At 51.5% G+C, this 20,504-nt stretch overlaps 1 protein-coding gene across 2 annotated transcripts in view; it reads left to right on the top strand.

Moving 5' to 3' along the window:
• The first annotated feature begins 1,782 nt into the window (after positions 1-1,782).
• Positions 1,783-20,504, top strand: part of tmco6 (transmembrane and coiled-coil domains 6) — a 47,635-nt gene continuing 28,913 nt past the window's right edge. For both annotated transcript variants that reach the window (XR_015079406.1, XM_085995997.1), the window contains exons 1-6: positions 1,783-1,942; positions 6,740-6,852; positions 7,442-7,551; positions 8,766-8,949; positions 9,947-10,051; positions 14,795-14,880. Coding sequence is in view for 1 of the 2 variants with exons in the window: in XM_085995997.1 (XP_085852123.1) it covers positions 1,858-1,942; positions 6,740-6,852; positions 7,442-7,551; positions 8,766-8,949; positions 9,947-10,051; positions 14,795-14,880 (683 nt within the window). In the remaining variant the exon portion in view is untranslated. The remainder of the gene's footprint in view (positions 1,943-6,739; positions 6,853-7,441; positions 7,552-8,765; positions 8,950-9,946; positions 10,052-14,794; positions 14,881-20,504) is intronic.

Genomic DNA, 20,504 nt, shown 5'->3' with positions numbered 1-20,504 from the left:
CTGTGTTGGGAGGAATCCTCCCGGGCTGCAGGGGGCGCTGTGCCGGGAGGAATCCTCCCGGGCTGCAGGCGGCGCTGCAGCGGGAGGAATCCTCCCGGGCTGCAGGGGGCGCTGTACCGGGAGGAATCCTCCCGGGCTGCAGGCGGCGCTGTGGCGGGAGGAATCCTCCCGGGCTGCAGGGGGCGCTGTGGCGGGACGAATCCTCCCGGGCTGCAGAGGGCGCTGTGGCGGGAGGAATCCTCCCGAACTGCAGGGGGGGCCGTGGCCGGAGGAATCCTCCCGGGCTGCAGGCGGCGCTATGGCGGGAGGAATCCTCCCGGGCTGCAGAGGGCGCTGTAGCGGGAGGAATCCTCCCGGGCTGCAGGCGGCGCTGTGTTGGGAGAAATCCCCCGGGCTGCAGGCGGCGCTGTGTTGGGAGGAAACCTCCCGGGCTGCAGGCGGCGCTGTGGCGGGAGGAATCCTCTCGGGCTGCAGGCGGCGCTGTGTTGGGAGAAATCCCCCGGGCTGCAGGCGGCGCTGTGGCGGGAGGAATCCTCCCGGGCTGCAGGGAGCGCTTTAAGGGGAGGAATCCTCCCGGGCTGCAGGCGGCGCTGTGTTGGGAGGAATCCTCCCAGGCTGCAGGCGGCGCTGTATTGGGAGGAATCCTCCCGGGCTGCAGGCGGCGCTGTATTGGGAGGAATCCTCCCGGGCTGCAGGTGGCGCTGTGGTTGGAGGAATCCTCCCGGGCTGCAGGCGGCGCTGTGTTGGGAGGAATCCCCCGGGCTGCAGACGGCGCAGTGTTGGGAGGAATCCTCCCGGGCTGCAGGGGGCGCTGTGGCCGGAGGAATCCTCCCGGGCTGCAGCGGGCGCAGTGGCGGGAGGAATCCTCCCGAACTGCAGGGGGGGCCGTAGCCAGAGGAATCCTCCCGGGGTGCAGGCGGCGCTATGGCGGGAGGAATCATCCCGGGCTGCAGGTGGCGCTGTGGTTGGAGGAATCCTCCCGGGCTGCAGGCGGCGCTGTGTTGGGAGGAATCCCCCGGGCTGCAGGCGGCGCTGTGTTGGGAGGAATCCTCCCGGGCTGCAGAGGGCGCTGTGTTGGGAGGAATTCTACCGGGCTGCGGAGGGCGGTGTGTTGGGCGGAATCCTCCCGGGCTCCAGGCGGCGCTGTGATGGGAGGAGTCCTCCCGGGCTGCAGAGGGCGCTGTGTTGGGAGGAATCCTCCCTGGCTGCAGAGGGCGCTGTGGCGGGAGGAATCCTCCCGGGCTGCAGGCGGCGCTTTGGCGGGAGGAATCCTCCCGGGCTGCAGGCGGCGCTGTGTTGGGAGGAATCCTCCCGGGCTGCAGAGGGCGCTGTGGCGGGAGGAATCCTCCCGGGCTGCAGGCGGCGCTTTGGCGGGAGGAATCCTCCCGGGCTGCAGGCGGCGCTGTGTTGGGAGGAGTCATCCCGGGCTGCAGGTGGCGCTGTGGTTGGAGGAATCCTCCCGGGCTGCAGGCGGCGCTGTGGCGGGAGAAATCCTCCCCGACTGCAGAGGGCGCTGTGTTGGGAGGAATCCTCCCGGGCTGCAGGTGGCGCTGTGTGCGGAGGAATCCTCCCGGGCTGCAGGCGGCGCTGTGCTGGGAGGAATCCTCCCAGGCTGCAGGCGGCGCTGTGTTGGGAGGAATCCTCCCGGGCTGCAGAGGGCGCTGTGGCGGGAGGAATCCTCCCGGGCTGCAGGCGGCGCTGTGTTGGGAGAAATCCTCCCGGGCTGCAGGCGGCGCTGTGTGGGGAGGAATCCTCCCGGGCTGCAGGCGGCGCTGTGATGGGAGGAATCCTCCCGGGCTGCAGGCGGCGCTGTATTGGGAGGAAGGCGGTTGCCCCGGGAGACCGCAGGCCGCAGACATGCTGCGGGGGAGAGGAGGCCGCAGCCGGGGCCGGGGGTTCGAGGTAGAGGAGCTTAAAGCCCGGAGGCGGCAGCAGGAGCGGGGTGAGTGACCGGGAGCCCGAGGATTGAGTGGAAGAAAGAAAAAGCACGCATTTATATTTCTTCTCTTAGGCAGTCCCTCGGAACCGAGGATGACTTGCTTCCACACTAAAAATGAGTTCTCAGGTGACTGATGAGTCCAATGCAGGACCTACAGTCTCTGTCACAGGTGGGGCAGAAGGTGGTTGAAAGGGCAGGTGGGTGGGGTGCTTGGGTTGATGTGCGCCGCTTGGGTTGATGTGCGCCCCTTGCGCTGCCTGCGCTTGGCTTCCGCTTGCTCCCGGCGAAGAGACTCGAGGTGTTCAGCGCCGTCCCGGAAGCTTCTCCTGCACTTTGCGCGGTCTTGGGCCAGGGATTCCCAGGTGTCGGTGCGAATGTTGCACTTTTTCAAGGAGGCTTTGAGGGTGTCCTTGAAGCATTTCCTTTGCCCACCTGGGGCTCTCTTGCCGTGTCGGAGCTCCGAGCCGAGCGCTTGTTTTGGGAGTCTCGTATAGGGCCTGCAGACAATGTGACCCGTCCATCGGAGCTGATCGAGCGTGGTCAAAGCTTCGATGCTGGGGATGTTGGCCTGAGCATACATTTATATCTCGCCTTTCACGACGTAGAATGGTTACAGCACAGGAGGCCCGTCAAACCTTTGCTGGCTCCCTGCAAGAGGGCTTTAGCGAGTCCCAGTCCCCCTGTTTACCTTCAGGTATTTCTCCAATTCCCTTTTGAGAGCCATGATTGAAACTGCCTCCACCAACTATCAGGCAGTGCATTCCAGATCATAACCACTCGCTGCGTAAAAAGGTTTTTCCTCATGTCGCCTTCGGATATTTTACTAATCACTTTAAATCTGTGTCCCCTGGTTCGCCACCCTTCTGCCAATGGGAACAGTTTCTCTCTCTCTACTCTGTCCAAACCCCCTCTTGATTTTGAACACCTCTATCAAATCTCCTCTCAACCTTCTCTGCTGTAAGGAGAACAACCCCCGCTCCTCCAGCCTCTCCATGTCACTGAAGTCCCTCGTCCCTGGAACCATTCTCGTAAATCCACCTCGGGTCGTCCCAAAGCGCTTCACAGCCAATGAAGGACCCTTTTTTGAAGTGTAGTCGCTGTTGTAATGTAGGAATCGCAGCAGCTGATTTGCGGACAGCAAGTTCCCGTAAATAGCAATGTGGTAAAGACCGGATAATCTCCTTACGTCTGTTACTGTCCTCCTGACTGTTTACTACATTTCCGAGTTTTGTGTCATCTTTGCAAACTTTGAAATTATGCCCTGTATACCCAGTTCAGGTCATTACTATATATCAGCTTCTTCTATGAAATAGTGCTATGGGATCTTTTACGTCCACCTGAGAGGGCAGATGGGGCCTCAGTTTAACGTCTCATTCGAAAGACGACACCTCCACCAGTGCGGCGCTCCCTCAGTGCTGCCCCTCCGACAGTGCGGCGCTCCCTCAGTGCTGCCCCTCCGACAGTGCGGCGCTCCCTCAGTACTGCCCCTCCGACAGTGCGGCGCTCCCTCAGTACTGCACTGGGAGTGTCAGCGTAGATTTTTGTGCTCAAGTCTCTGGAGTGGGACTTGAACCCACAACCTTCTGACTCAGAGGCGAGATAGCGTGCTACCCACTGAGCCACAGCTGACATTGAGCCCGGGCATTGAGCGCCCGGGAGCCCGGGGATTGAGCGTCCGGGAGCCCGGGGATTGAGCGTCCGGGAGCCCGGGGATTGAGCGTCCGGGAGCCCGGGGATTGAGCGTCCGGGAGCCCGGGGATTGAGCGTCCGGGAGCCCGGGGATTGAGCGTCCGGGAGCCCGGGGTTTGAGCGTCCGGGAGCCCGGGGATTGAGCGTCCGGGAGCCCGGGGATTGAGCGTCCGGGAGCCCGGGGATTGAGCGTCCGGGAGCCCGGGGATTGAGCGTCCGGGAGCCCGGGGATTGAGCGCCCGGGAGCCCGGGGATTGAGCGTCCGGGAGCCCGGGGATTGAGCGTCCGGGAGCCCGGGGATTTAGCGTCCGGGAGCCCGGGGATTGAGCGTCCGGGAGCCCGGGGATTGAGCGTCCGGGAGCCCGGGGATTGAGCGTCCGGGAGCCCGGGGATTGAGCGTCCGGGAGCCCGGGGATTGAGCGTCCGGGAGCCCGGGGCCTCTGTCACTGGGAGCGAGGGATTCCCCCTGTCACTGGTTTACATCAAAAGCTGTGACCTACAATCGAGATTGCCATCAGCTTTCCTACTCGCAGTTTGCTGAACTTCCTCCAGGTTCAAATGAGGAAATAATAAAAATCTTTAAATTCATTGCGAATTTGACGAGAGCTGAAAATGAGGGTTTGAAGTAATGCTGAATGGCGGGTGTGTTAAATGCTCACGCAGTTGCTGTGATTCTGTTACTGGTGAGGATGGTGTTGGGAGCAATTTAAGACGATCGTTACACTCAGAATCCTGTCTGTACAATGTAAAACCAACACTATTAATAATTTCCAACTCCTCTTTATGAATATGTGACTGTAACCCAGTGTCTGGGACTTACATTGTCATCACAACAACTTGTATTTATATAGCGCCTTTAACGTAGTGAAAAGTCCCAAGGGGAATGTAATCAAACAAAATCTGACACCGAGCCACATATGGAGATATTCGGGTCAGGTGACCAAAAGTTTGGTCAAAGAGGTCGGTTTCAAGGATTGTCTTAAAGGAGGAGAGAGAGGCGGAGAGGTATGGGAAGGAATTCTAGAGCCGAGGTAGCTGAAGGCATGGCCGCCAATGGTGGAGCGATTAAAATCACAGGGCAGACTTCTAACAATTGGTGCCAATGGGCTATTGGATAAAATTTACTTGTATTCAATTTGCCATACGGTACTTGTGTGATGCTCTTAATTTATCACCTTAAACTGTTCCAACACTAAGTGTCAGCCGTGCCTCAGTGGGTAGCTCTCTCTCTCTCGCCTCCGAGTCAGAAGGTTGTGGATTCAAGTCCCTCTCCAGAGACCTGAGCACAAAAATCTAAGCTGACACTTCAGTGCTGCACTGAGGGAGTGCTGCGCTGTCGGAAGTGCCGTCTTTCGGATGTGACGTTAAACCGAGGCCCCGTCTGCTCTCTCAGGTGGACGTAAAAGATCCCATGGCACTATTTCGAAGAAGAGCAGGGGAGTTCTACCCGGTGCCCTGGCTGATATTTACCCCTCAATCAACGTCTGGCATTATCACGTTGCTGTTTGTGGGAGCTTGCTGTCCGCAAATTGGCTGCTGCATTACAGCAGTGACTACACTGCAAAAAAAAACTTCATCGGCTGTAATGTGCTTTGTGAGGCCCGGTGGTTGTGAAAGGCGCTATATGCAGGAAACTCTTTGGTATCCGGCACCGACGGGACCGGGATGGTGCCGGTTGATTCAAAATTCCGCATGACGGAGAGGGTTATCTACCGAGGCTATTTTTAACAAACAAAAATTAAAAAATCAAGCAATGTGCAGTATACAGTAATTGGGTACTCGCCTACAGCGCGGGAGAGTCAGACTCCTGTTAGTGAGGTGTTCCGACTTCCGACAGCGCCAAGAAGCCGAGTAGTCAGACGATGGCCGACTCACCTCCGGGACTCGGGTAGCCTGAAAACTGACTGGCTGTAAGGGCCCTGAAATGACTCGCTTTTTGGGCAGTCTTGGCCCACAGACGTTCACCCCTCCAAGTACATTGACTCTCCCATCGTGGCATCTAGTTATAATTTGAGGAACCTCAGGAATATTATTGCAATCTTCTATCGTTCTTGAAGTTTATGTCATATCTGTTTAAAAAGAGAAGGCCGAGGGGTGACCTGACAGAGGTCGTCAGGATTATGGAAGAGTTTTGTAGGGTAGACATAGAGAAGGTGATTTCACCTGTGGGGGAGACCAGAACTAGGGGCCATAAATATAAAATAGTCACTAATAAATCCAACAGGGAATTCAGGAGAAACTTCTTTACCAGGAGAGTGGTTAGAATGCGGAACTCGCTACCATAACGGGTACATAAGAATTAGGAGCAGGAGTCGGCCATTCGGCCCTGCGAGCCTGCTCCATTCAATAAGATCATGGCTGATCTTCTACCTCAACTCCACTTTCCTGCCCGATCCCCATATCCCTCGATTCCCCGAGAGTCCAAAAATCTAGCGATTTCAGCAGTGAATATACTCACCGACTGAGCCTCCACAGCCCTCTGGGGGTAGAGAATTCCAAAGATTCACCGCCCTCTGGGTGAAGAAATTCCTCCTCATCTCAGTCCTAAATGGCCGACCCCTTATTCTGAGACTGTGACCCCTGGTTCTAGACACTCCAGCCAGGGGGAAACAGCCTCTCAGCATCGACCCTGTCAATCCCCCCTCAGAATCTTGTATGTTTCAATGAGATCACCTCTCACGCTTGGTTAAGGCAGACAGATGCATTTAAGGGGAAGCTGGATAAACACGAGGGAGAAGAGAACAGAAGGATATGTCGATGGGTGAGATGGGAGGAGGCTCGTGTGGAGCATTGGGCCGAAGGGTTTGTTTCTGTGTGTAAATTCGATGTAAATTGACTTTTCACTCCTTTCTATTTACATTGTTTGGTCCTACATTCTTCTTGTATTTTGAAGTTATAATCTGCGATTACCTTATCGCTACTATTTAAGTGCAATACACACTGTTTGTTGGCACATGTGCGAATGTTTCCTCTGGTGTTGGTGCCAGTACATTAAATAAACTCGCCTAATTACTCTGCAAGCTTTTTGCGCGACCCTAAATTGCTATACGGTAATGTGATTGCGCGGCATCACGACTTAAAGGTTATTCATAATTTCCCTTTGGCCTACAGCTCTGAGGAAAGCGCGGAAGGAGAAGCAGCTGGTTAGCAAGAGAGTGCCGAGGGGTCTGCAGGGCGATGGCGAGGACATGGAGATCAGAGAGACCTCAGTCACTCAGGAGGAGGTGAGATGCAATCAGTCCACACGTACGGCAGGCGGTGTACCTGAAAAACATTTTGAAGAGCGATCTCGCGTTTTTAATTTTAACGTGTAACTGTTGTTGTTTCGTGTGACGGGAAAAGCGTATAATGGGATGTCGGGTTTGGCTGTCCATTCAATGGCCTCCTGTGATGCCGAGTGGAGAAATGAGGGGCCTCGCGCAACAGATCTCAGTGGGCAGGTTGATGTGACGTGTTCCACGGTCTGGGACTCATGGCCACAGCCGCACTTCATGTCATCCCTCATTGTCCACCTGTGGAGCAGGTGGCTGCATCGTCCGTGCCCTGTGCGAATTCAGTTGAGCACTGTCCACTGTCTTCGAGGGAGGTCGAAGCCGGGGACCTCTGCTGTTGGGTCAGTGATGAGGCGTTGGTTCTTTACGTTGAGTGCGTCCCATGATTCTGTCCGTCTGGACAGTGGGTCTGGATACCAGCTGCCTGAATATTGGCTGCCGTTTCCCAGAATGGCCGGCGCGATTTTAAGCACTTTCGTGGTGGGTAACTGTCTTGCTAACATATCCAACCCAACATGCCTTGTGTTCCCAATCGCCATAGGTTTCACAGCTGTACCAGAGGATTCGGCACGGATCGGACGAGCGTCTTGCCGCTTTGCGCTCTCTACGCCAAGTGCTCCAACTGAAGGAGGTGCAGCAGATGTTTGTCAGGTACTGGTACTTTAATGACATGTTTGCTTTCTCCAACAGTCCACGCACTTTCAGCACCATCTAACTACAACCTCATCTACTTCCTGGTCCTTTTTCCTTTTAATTTGCCCATCCCGAATTGGGCTGAGAAGGTGCTGCGGTGGGCATTCGCCTTCATACAACTGAGTGCCTTGCCAGGCCAATTCAAGGAGCCTCGAGTCAGCCACGTAGTGTGGGACCGGAGTCGAGGGTAGGCCAGACCAGGTTGTGGTCAATGTTCCCTTTCATTTATTTTTGCATGCGTGGCCCCTTTAAGGGGCTGCGTGGCCCACTCACAGTTTTGCATGGGACCGGCAGAGAGCTGCGTGGCCCATGTAGAGAACATTGAGCACATGCGCGGTTTTTAAAAGCTAGTGAGCCGGCTGCGCGGGAGCTGCACAGCGCCGAGTGGCCGCGCAGCTTGAAGGGAGCATTTGTTGCGGTGTCAAATTCCCTTCCCTGAAGGACGTCAGTTGGCTTTTTAACCACAACCTGGCAGCTTTCGTGATCATTTCCCCACCCCCGGTGCCAGCCCACATATCAAGAGACTTATCAAATTCAGTTTAACAGCTTGGTGCTCTCCGGCACTCTGGGCCTTGGCCCTTCAGCGGGTTTATCAGTTAACCCTTCCATCCAGGTTTACGGAACTGTCGAGTGGAACTTGACAGCTGCCTGCCAGAGAAAAGCAGACCCGGGAGACTGGGTGGTTCAGTGGGTTAAAAGCTGCACTGTCGGAGGTGCCGTCTTTCGGATGAGACGTTAAAACCGAGGCCCCGTCTGCTCTCTCAGGTGGATGCAAAAGATCCCATGGCCACTGTTTCGAAGAAGAGCATAGGAGTTCTCCCCGGTGTCCTGGGCCAATATTTATCCTTCAATCAACATCACTAAAAATGATCTGGCCATTATCACATTGCTGTTTGTGGGAGCTTGCTGTGTCACGTTTCCTACATTCCAACAGTGACTACACTTCAAAAATACTTCATTGGCTGTAAAGCGCTTTGGGATGTCTGGTGGTCGTGAAAGGCGCTGTATAAATGCAAGTCTTTTTTAATTCCTTACAGCGCTTGCATCCCTCACCTGACGGACACATAATCCACACGAATGATCAGAGAGAGACCGTATGGTCTGTTAGCCAGATAAAACCGAAGGTCCTGTGAAAGTGACCAGCTCCGTGTTGTATTTTTCCCCCTGTGTAGGTTTGAGAACAGTATACACGTCCTCGTCGGCCTCTTCACCAGCAACCTGGCATCGGTTCAGCTTGAGGCCGCGCAGTGTTTGCTCGAACTCTCCCAAGCAGACGACCCCAGCATCTCGCTTGTGTGTTTGCCAGCGACGCCATACCTCCTCACCTACCTCTCGGGCCAGAGCGCAAAGTTCACGGTAAGCGTGCGACTGTAGAACAGAATTCCGTAAAACGCTGCTTACCATGTTCTTCGGTGTCAGCAGTGGCTCGCTGGGTAGCGCTCTTGTCTCCGAGTCAAAAGGGTACAAGCCCCCCGCTCCAGAGCACATAATCCAGACTGACACTTCAGGGGCTGAATGGCCGCCTCCTAATATTCCTGTGTACAATTGTTTCAATTACTGTTCCCCACATGGCCTGTTGAACCCCACACTGCCTCATAAACATCCTCAACCCAGGTACATCTACCCCCTGATGTTTCATGGTCTATTATGTGACCAGTGTTTGAACAGGGCACCGGTACCGATAAGTATCTCAGTGGCACACCGATAAGTGTCTCATTCAGAGACGATTCACTCGGTTGATTCCTGAGATGAGGGGGTTGACTTATGAAGAAAGGTTGAGCAGGCTGGGCCTATACTCATTGGAATTTAGAAGAATGAGAGGTGATCTTATTGAAACATATAAGATACTGAGGGGGCTCGACAAGGTAGATGCAGAGAGGATGTTTCCCCTCGTGGGGGAATCTAGAACTCGGGGGCACAGTTTCAGAATAAAGGGTCGCCCTTTTAGAACTGAGATGAGGAGGAATTTCTTCTCTCAGAGGGTCGTAAATCTGTGGAATTCTCTGCCCCAGAGAGCCGTGGAGGCTGGGTCATTAAATACATTTAAGGTGGAGATAGACAGATTTTTGCAAGATAAGGGAGTGAAGGGTTATGGGGAGCGGGCGGGGAAGTGGCTTTGAGCCCAAGATTGGCCATGATCTTATTGAATGGCGGAACAGGCTCGAGGGGCCAAGTGGCCTATTCCTGCTCCTATTTCTTATGTTCTTATTCCCACACCGGGGATTGAACTTACCAAGTGAACCATCGGAGAGCCTGGAAGGTCTCTGGGCAGCTGTTTGCAAAGTGTATTGGCGCCATCTGGTTCTGATATGAAGCCCTTTATTTTTTTTTTGGCAACACTTTGTTTTTGCAGGAGCTCTGTCTGTACGTACTTGGGAACCTGGCAGCGGAGAATGAAGCCGCTCGGAATCAGCTCCTGGCACAAGGTGTGATCCAGGCGTTGGCGACCTGTTTGCAGGTGAGATGTAATTACCAAAAACTTAACATTAACTGCAAATGAAAATATTTCTAATTCAGCACTACGTTACCGAAATATTTAGCCACGTATTCGGATTGGGGTCACCGGACCCCCGGAGGTGGGGGTGGATGCTGAAAGGCCATCTGATTTCAGTCTCTCTGGGGCTGGGCATTTTGCGAGGCCAGTGTCTCAAGCACTCTGCATTCTATACATTTTTTTCTGTATATTCCTGTTGACTTACTGGCAGTGTTATTCTGTTCTGTTCTAGTGAAAGAATTCTGCCCTGACTGCATTGCTTTTCCTTAATGGTTAACTGACCATATATTTTTGACATTGGGACAGGGAGCCCTGGGAGTGTGTCAGTTTTCACAGGTGATTTCCCCCCCCCCTGTGCAGAGAGGTTTAAAAACCATTGCAGTGGAACTGTTAAAAACAAAGAAAAACCTGCATTTCTATAGCGCCTTTCACAACCTCAGGACGTCCCAAAGCGCCTTACAGCCAATGGCGTAGTTTTGAAGTATCGTCACTGTTGTAATGTAGGAAACACGGCAGCCAATTTCTGCACAGCAAGCTCCCACAAACAGCAGTATAGTAATGACCAGATAATCTGTTTTTTTGGAGATGTTGATTGAGGGATAAGCATTGCCCCCGGCACACCAGGATCTTTTACATCCACCTGAGAGAGCAGACGGGACCTCGGTTTAACGTCTCATCCTCTCTCAGTACTGCATTGGGAAGTGTCAGTCCTAGAGTTTTGTGCTCAAGTCTCTGGAGTGGGAATTGAACCCACAGCCTGACGCGGAGGCGAGGGTGCTACCCACTGAGCCACAGCTGACGCATCCGGTTGAACTGTTTTCTGGTTAAATGCATCGCGAGGGGATCGACCTCCTGCGGAAAGAGTCTCCCCTGTATTAGATTAATACAGCCTGGCGCAATTGGTAGCAATCTTGCCTCTGAGCCGGCAGGTTGTGGGTTCAAACGCTGGTATGGACTTGAACGCATACTTTAGGCTGACACTCCGTGCAGTACTGATGGAGTGCTGCACTGTCGGTAGTGCCGTCTTTTCAGGTTGAATACGTATTAAAGGGAATCAACGTACTGTTGAAAATTAAACCAATTTTGCCCACTCAGGTGGGCGTAAAAATCCCATGGCACTGTTTCGAAGAAGAGCAGGGAGTTCTCCCAACGTTCAGGGCAATGTTTCACCCATAACCAACACCAATAAAAATATATTTCTGTCATTTGCTGTTTGTGCATAATTTGGCTGCCGTGAAACGACAGTGGCAACAGTTTAAAAGCAATTTATTGATTGTAAATCTCTTAGGGACTTACTGAGAACACGATCAGGTGCAATATCCCAAACCCACGACCTCCTCCTTCAAGGACAAGGGCAGCAGGTGTATGGGAACACATCGCCTCCAGGTTCCCCTCCAATTCACACACCATCCGGACCTATTCCCTCATCGTCACTGGGTCAAAATCCTGGAGCTCCCTCCCTAACGGCACTGTGGGAACACCATCGCCTCCAGGTTCCCCTCCAATTCACACACCATCCGGACCTGTTCCCTCATCGTCGCTGGGTCAAAATCCTGGAACTCCCTCCCTAACAGCACTGAGGGAACACCATCGCCTCCAGGGTCCCCTCCAAGTCTCACACACACCATCCGGACCTGTTCCCTCATTGTCGCTGGGTCAAAATCCTGGAACTCCCTCCCTAACAGCAGTGTGGGAGCACCTTCACCGCACGGACTGCAGCGGTTCAAGAAGGCGGCTCACCACCACCTTCTCGGGGGCTGTTAGGGATGGGCAATAAATGCTGGCCTTGCCAGCGACGCCCCCATCCCGAGAATGAGAAAAAATATATAAATCATAGAATCCTATAATTCGATCATTTATATATTTTTCATCATCGAATCTTACAGCCTATACCTACAGCTCTTTAAAAGAGCTGTCCACTTTAGTCCCAAACCCCAGGTTTTTCCCCCGTAACCCTGCCAATTAGTCCTCTTCAAGCACATGTCCAGTTGCCTTTTGAAAGTTTCTGTGGAATCTGTTTCCACCACACTTTCAGGTAGTGCGTTCCAGATCTTAACAACCCTCTGTGTGAAGAAATTTCTCCTCATTTCTAGTTCTTTTGCCAATTATTTTAAATCTATGACCACTTGCCAGAGGAAACAGTTTCTCCCTACTTGCTCTATCAAAACCTCATAATTTTGAATACCTATATTGGGTCTCCCCGTAACCATTTCTGTTTTAAGGAGAACAATTCCAGCTCGTCCAAACTCTCCACATAACAGAAGTCCCTCATCCCTGGTATCCTCCTGGGAAACCTCCTCTGTAAGTTTGTTCTTGATGATTTTATCCCCACTCAGCGCACCTCATATCTCATGCTCAATAAAAGCACGTGTCAGCGTCTATTATAATGAGTCAATGGAGTTGATATGTGTCAGCCATGGCTCAGTTGGTAGCACCCTCGCCTCTGAGCCAAGTCCCACTCCAGAGACTTCAGCACAAAAATCCAGGCTGACACTCCCAGCGCAGTGCTGAGTGAGTGCTGCACTGTCGCAGGTGCCGTCTTTCAGATGAGACGTTAAACCGAGGCCCCGTCTGCCCCCTCAGGTGGACGTAAAAGAGAAGAGCAGGGGAGTTCTCAACATCACTAAAACAGATTACGGGAAACTTTGGTTTATCCGCAGGTTGTATGCCCCCCGGAAACCTCGATCTAACGGCAGAAATCAGCAGCCGTTTTGGTTAGGTTTTTTTTCTTCTCGCACTTTTTTTAACAGTCAGGCTCTGGAAAGCGTCTCTGTAGCTTAGCAACAGCTTCAGAGACGCTTCCAAGGTACGGGCCGAGTGTTTACAAGCTGTTGCTAAGCAACAGTGTTTGTTGTCCGATACGGAGATGAAAACCTCCATATCCTTCAACATTAGCGCTGGTCTATCCGGAAGTTTTGATAGATCGGCAGCAGCTCGGTCCTGTCGGTGCCGGATATCGCGAAGTTTCCTGTATCTGGTCATTAGCACATTGCTGTTTGTGGGAGCTTCCTGTGTGCAAATTGACTGCCGCGTTTCCTACATTACAACAGTGACCACACTTCAAAAGTACAGGTAGACTATCCTTTATCCGAAAACCTCGGGACCAGCCGTGTTTCGGCTTTCGGAAAATTTCGGATTTCGGAAGGTATTTTATAAGACTGGGAAATTTGTCGGGGGTGGGTCGGCGGGGGGGGGGGGTCGGCGGGAGTCGGGGTCGGCGGGGGGGGTCGGCGGGGGTCCGCGGGGGGGTCGGCGGGAGTCGGGGTCGGCGGGGGATCGTCGGCGGGGGTCGGGGTCGTGCGCCACTCTGGTCATGTCGTGCGCACGACTTACGCTGAACGAAAAAACCTTCGGTTTTTAGAGGGTTTCGGTTTTCGGAAGTTTGGATAAAAGGTAGTCTACCTGTACTTCATTGGCTGTAAAGCACTTTGGGACGTCTGGTGGCCGCGAAAGGCGCTATAGAAATGCAAGTCTTTTTCTCTCGCCTGTAGAAAAGGATCTAAATAATTAGAGCTGCAGTCAGTTGGCCGAAATGTGACACACTACTAAATGATAACCACCCACAGCTCCCAGCCCATGTCCCTGTTCAACTGGAGCCTCAAACCCCACATCCAGCCTGTTGCCAAGACCGCTCCCTTCCTCTCTGAAAGGTTGCCTCCTTGCACCCTTACTCTGATCCGTCCATCGCCAAAACCCTCACCCACACCTTCATCTCGTGGTTTAATTTCGCCAGTGTGCTCCTCATGCTCTAGTTGTAATCTACACAAAGGCCAAATCATCCGGGACTCTGTGACCTGCCTCCTATCCTGCACACAAATCACCTCTCCCCTTGCCGATCCCCCACCGACCGACTCGGTGTTGTCATTCCCACACCCTCCTCCTGCTCCTGAGCATTGACCTTAAAGTCCTTGCGCTCCACTTCAAATCTCTCCATGGCCTCGCTCCATCCTACCTTTGGGATCCTCTCCAGTCCTGTGTCCCAGCTTGCACCTTTCTCCATTCCGACTCTGAACAACTGCACTCCCATTCCTGGCAGAGTCTTCAGCCGCAACATCACTGCACTCTGGATATCTCTTCTTAAACTCTGAGTCAGAAGGCCGTGGGTTCAAGTCCCAGTCCAGAGACTTGAGACATAATCCAGGCTGACATTTCAGTGCGGTGCTGAGGGAGTGCTGCACTGTCGGAGGTGCCGTCTTTCAGATGAGATGTTCAACCGAGGCCCCGTCTGCTCTCTCAGGTGGACGGAAAAGATCCCGTGGCACTATTTTGAAGAAGAGCAGGGGAGTTCTCCCGGTGTACTGGCCAATATTTATCCCTCAACATCACTAAAAACAGATTCTCTGGTCAGAATCACATTGTTGTTTGTGGGAACTTGCTGTGTGGAAATTGGCTGCTACGTTTCCTACGTTATAACATACTTCAAAAGTACTTCATTGGCTGTAAAGCGCTTTGGGACGTCCCATGGTCATGAAAGGCGCTATAGAAATGCAAATTGTTTCTTTTTCCTCCTTCTTTAATCCTCTTTGCCCCATCGCTTGGCTCCTCCTTCAAAAACATCCTCAAAATTAATCTCTTTATGACTGTGCTTCCCCTCACTTCTGTCTCAACCTCAGCTGTTCTGATTGCCAAGTACCTTGGGACGTTTCTTCGCGTAAGAGCCGGTCTCTAAATGTTACGTGTTCCTAAGGCATTGTCTGTCTCTTTCAGTCACCTCACGGAGCTGTGGTGGAGGCTGCGGCCTATTCGCTGTCCCAACTGCTGCAGGCCAAGGAAGCAGGAGAGAAGATCGTACCGTAAGTTAGCGCCCAGTCACTGTACCCAGGGACTGAGAGTATCTGGGTCCAGGATGAATGCATGTCTGTTCCACCCATAAAACTCCAGTGGAATTACATAGAATTTACAACATAGAAACAGGCCATTCGGTCCAACTGGTGTTTATGCTCCACTCGAGCCTCCTCCCACCTTACTTTATCTCACCCTATCAGCATATCCTTCTATTCCTTTCTCCCTCATGTACTTAACTAGCTTCCCCTTAAATGCATCTGTGCTATTCGCCTCAACCACTTCAGCTGCCATCACCGATAACAACAACAACTTGTATTTATATAGCGCCTTTAATGTAGTAAAACGTCCCAAGGCGCTTCACGGAAGTATTTTAAGACAAAAAATTTGACACCGATCCACATAAGGATAAATTAGGGCAGGTGACCAAAAGCTTGGTCAAAGAGGTAGGTTTTAAGGAGCATCTTAAAGGAGAAAAGAGAGGTGGTGAGGCGGACATGTTTAGGCAGGGAATTCATTGAAACATAGAAGATAGGAGCAGGAGTAGGCCATTCGGCCCCTCGAGCCTGCTCCGCCATTCAATGCGATCATGGCTGATCATCCAAATTCACTACCCTGTCCCTGCTTTCTCCCCATACCCCTTGATCCCTTTAGCCTTGAGAAATATATCCAACTCCTTCTTGAATATATTTAATGAATTGGCCTCTACTGCCTTCTGTGGTAGAGAATTCCACAGGTTCACCACTCTCTGGGTGAAGAAATTCCTCCTCATCTCTGTCCTAAATGGCTTACCCCTTATCCTTAGACTGTGACCCCTGGTTCTGGACTCCCCGACCATCGGGAACATCCTTCCTGCATCTAGTCTGTCCAGTCCTGTTAGAATTTTATAAGTTTCGATTAGATCCCCTCTCATTCTTCTAAACTCCAGCGAGTACAAGCCCAATCGACCCAATCTCTCCTCAAACGTCATTCCTGCCATCCCAGGTATCAGCCTGGTGAATCTTCGCTGAACTCCTTCCATGGCAAGAACATCCTTCCTCAGATAAGGCGACCAAAACTGCACACAATACTCAAGATGTGGTCTCACCAAGGCCCTGTACAACTGCAGCAAGACATCCTTGTTCCTGTACTCAAACCCTCTCGCTACGAAGGCCAACATACCATTTGCCTTCTTAACCGCCTGCTGCACCTGCATGCTTACCTTCAGCGACTGGTGCACAAGGACACCCAGGTCTCGTTGCACTTCCCCTTCTCCCAATCTATTGCCATTCAGATAATAATCTGCCTTCCTGTTTTTGCTACCAAAGTGGATAACCTCACATTTATCCACGTTATATTGCATCTGCCATGCTTCTGCCCAATCACCCAACCTGTCCAAATCATCCTGGAGTTTCTTGGCATCCTCCTCACAGCACACACGCCCACCCAGCTTTGTGTCATCTGCAAATTTGGAGATATTACATCTAGTTCCCTTGTCTAGATCATGAATATATATTGTGAATAGCTGGGGTCCAAGGACCGATCCTTGCGGTACCCCACTAGTCACTGCCTGCCACTCGGAAAAAGACCCGTTTATTCCAACTCTTTGCTTTCTGTCTGCCAACCAGTTCTCTATCCAAGTCAGTACCTTGCCCCCAATCCCATGTGCCTTAACTTTACACGCTAATCTCTTATGCGGGACCTTATCGAATTCCAGAGCTTAGGGCCTAGGCAACAGAAGGTTGAGCGATTATAATCAGGGATGCTCAAGAGGGCAGAATTAGAGGAGTACAGATATCTCGGGGGGGGGGGGGGTGGGGGGGGGGGTTTGTGGGGCTGAAGGAGATTACAGAGGTAGGGAGGGGCGAGGTCATGGAGGGATTTGAAAACAAGGATGAGAATTTTGAAATCGAGGCGCTGCTTAACCAGGAGCCTATGTAGGTCAGCGAGCACAGGGGTGATGGGTGAACGGGACTTGGTGCGAGTTAGGACACGGGCAGCCGAGTTTTGGATGACCTGAAGTTTACGTGGGGTAGAATGTGGGAGGCCAGCCAGGAGTGTGTTGGAATAGTCAAGTCTAGAGGCAACAAAGGCATGGGTGAGGGTTTCAGCAGCGGATGAGCTGAGGCGGGGTGGAGACGGGCGATGTTACGGAGGTGGAAATAGGCGGTCTTAGTTATGCTGCGGATATGTGGTCGGAAGCTCATTTCCGGGTCAAATATGACCCCAAGGTTGCGAACAGTGTGGTTCAGCCTCAGACAGATGTTAGGGAGAGGGATGGAGTCGGTGGCTAGGGAACAGAGTTTGTGGCGGGGATCGAAAACAATGGCTTCGGTCTTCCCAATATTTAATTGGAGAAAATTTTTGCTCATCCAGAATTGCTCACCAGGTGAAGTTAAACACAGAACATTCTGGGAAAATTCCTGTTCTCCTGCAAAAGAGAAGACAGATTAGGGATTCCAGTGATAAATCAACACCAGGTCTCCGATTCCGAATCTCTGATGAATCCCAGTAACCGGACTCTTCACTTTCACACACCGTCGAGCTGCTGTAGACCTTCCCCTTTTTTATTTTAGGTTTCCAGCACTCGCTGTTTCTCTTTCATCATCATTTGTGCAACTGTGCCGCCTTCCTGTTTGTTCCCAGTACATGAACTCCTCTTCAACATGGGAGCAACTGTCCATCGCACGGTATGACGTTCAACAGAATGCATCCAATAGTATAACGCTTATTCAGCACAGAGTTCCAGTCGATAGGGAAACTACAATGGAACTTAGATTCTGCAGAAGGACGCAGAGAGCTGAACCATCTTGAAATAAAGCACCTTGAAGCTGGGGACATAGGTTCTGAGTGGCTTCACTTGAATGTAGGCAGCCCCAAGCTCGTTGTGTGGTATCCAGAGTAAGGGGTGTGCCTGCAGATGATATTTACATTCAATAATCTCTGCCATCTTCTGCTTGTTTTATATTCTCAACCACATAGGGTAGTTGAGGCAAATAGCACAGATACATTTAAGGGGAAGCTCGATAAACACACGAGGGAGAAAGGAATAGAAGGATATGCTGATAGGGCAAGATGAAGAAGGGATTGGGAGGAGGCTGGTGTGGAGCATAAACACCGGCACGGACCATTTGGACCATATGGCCTGTTTCTGTGCTGTAAATTGTACGTAAAACTAATTGGCTTCTGTTTATAAGGAACACTAAGCAACGGCTTTACACTGACTCAAAGCCCCTGCTCTCCTACAGCGCCTGCGTTCAGAGATCAGCTCTTTGCACACGGATCTCTGATGTGAGCTAAAGTCAGGCGTGACATGTGGCAGGTGTAGCATGCTCAGGACATTGGACCCATGGTCCCCAAAGCTCTCCACCACTGGGGGTTTTCCTCGCTGTAAGCTTTTTATTTCGACTGGCATTAAATTGACAGCAAGACCAATTCTTTTGAACCAATTTGGAATAAGTTTATTAAACACACACACTCATGCAAGTTTATTAAACACACACACTCATGCAAGTTTATTAAACACACACACTCATGCACATCAAAACAATAGCCTACTGGTGTTTATGGACCCTACTCGATTACAACAGGTAAGGTATTGGGTTAGATTTACACAGACTTGTACTTCCCTGAGTCAAGCAATGCACGCAGCCTTTTTCCTTGCTCCTTGGTCTGGTCTGTATAGGGTGGCCTTCTTGTTTTTCCGTGTGGTCAATCAGAGAGAGAGAGAGAGAGAGCCTTTGGGTTCCTTACCTTATATCTTTTTAAGTCCAATGGCCCAGAAATTCGGGTCGGGGGCTTCCCGCGGGTGCAAGCCCCCGACCTGCACTTACCTTGCACGCCGGCCGGTTGAGCTGTGGGCCTGCGTGGGATTCCGATCCTGGGCCTCCTCCAACTGCCGGCGCGCAGTGCTTGCGTATCCCAGGGGCGCAGTTAGTTCGATGTGTCCCCTGGGATCACGTGGGCCATGGAGAGCCAATGGTAGCAGGGAATGCTTCATTCATAAATACTATAAGCCCCAAAACATCACTAAAACTTCAAATAAATTTTTAAAAATCACATTTTTAAAGTAACTATAAATTACATGAAATAACTATTTTAAACAATAATTTAAATTTTTGAAAAAATTAATTACATTTTCTAACGGGGCTAAAAATAAACGTATCTTTAAAGTATTTAAAAATAATAAACCTGTGGAAAAAATGTTTTACTTTTAATTAATTCACCACTTACCTTGTAAAAAGCAGGCCTTACGACTGCTTTTTATATGTCTAACTTCTGGAGACTTACCCTCCCGGGAAAACCTGCAAAAAAACACAAGTTCGATGCGCACGTGCTGCCTCTCCTGCGCACGCGTTCGACCTCTGAACCCCTTCTTTCAGGGGAACGGAAGTGCCGGTTTCCCGCACATGCGCAGTGCATGCAGGAAATCGGCACTTCCATTGGGCTTACGGGTGAGTACCCCGTGCGTACTCACCCGTGGAGACCCGAATTTCTGGGCCATTGTCTCTAGTCTAAATTGCTAAGACCCCATGGCAGTTCTTGATTGGCTTTCCTTTGAACATGTCTGCAGTGGCTGGTGCCATTTCTTGCTTAAGTTAATTGTTTGTTGACACCTTTTAATGGCTGTTGAGTTTCGATGGTGAGCTTCGATGGTGAGTTTCGATGGTGTCTCTGTGGGGGATATCCTGTTACGCAAGATTCCTTTGTTAAGTTTCGCGCCGTTGCCTTACCCAGAGGAGATCCATACACATTAAATTCATCTTTATTACATACATCTTATAGTAATAGCTCGAGTCCATCACACATACAAAACATAGATTTTTATTCTTACATCGCCTCATGTCTGGGTCAGTTGCAGACTAATGATTGGAGATCGATTGCCGTGATTAGTCAACAGCTCCATTATTGTTGCATCAGGCGACTAACTGGGACGGTAGCAGGTGAACTAGACGCGCCCTGGTCTTTTTTCGTCCAGCAATTCCTGCGTCAAGCTCCAATTTCAAAGTCTCGACGCTCCTTACCCACCTCGTTCTTTCCTTCTTGCTGCAATCTATACAACTTCTCAATTCATCGCATCCTCTCTTTTTTTTTTCACCTTTTCGAGCCTTGGCGCCGCCCTGCACTAGATTGGATTTGGCAGTTTGTCGGTGGTTATTGGTATTGGGCTGGCAACCCAGAGGTTGCGGGCTCAAGTCCGCCGGGCCAAGTTGTGAAACCGAATTCTGTAAAGATGGTCATTTGTGGGTTGGTGCTGGGGAATGATGACGGCGAAAACTGCCAGATTGTCAGCAGAAACACAGCCCATTCACTCATGCCCTTCAGGAAATGGAACCTGCCACCTCTACCCTACATAAGAACATAAGAAGTAGGAGCAGGAGTAGGCCATACGGCCCCTCGGGCCTGCTCTGCCATTCAATAGGATCATGGCTGATCCGAACCTAGACTCACGTCCACGTCCCTGCCCGCTCCCCGTAACCCCTAATTGTCTGGCCAACAGGTGACTCTAGTCGCACAATACATGAGCGGATCGTAATGCCCCTCTAAAGTGGCCAAGTAAGCCAGTCAGTTGTATTAAAACATATATAATATAATTGCTATTCATGAAGCCCCCTTATCTTAAAGAAAAAAAAAGAAAGACTTGCATTTCTATAGC

Source organism: Somniosus microcephalus, chromosome 8 (genome assembly GCF_052327205.1).
Source record: "Somniosus microcephalus isolate GS21.2 chromosome 8, FLI_Smic_1.0, whole genome shotgun sequence".
Taxonomy (NCBI): domain Eukaryota; kingdom Metazoa; phylum Chordata; class Chondrichthyes; order Squaliformes; family Somniosidae; genus Somniosus; species Somniosus microcephalus.
The sequence above is the reverse complement of the archived record's forward strand: the minus strand, read 5'-3'. Positions and strand labels throughout refer to the sequence as shown.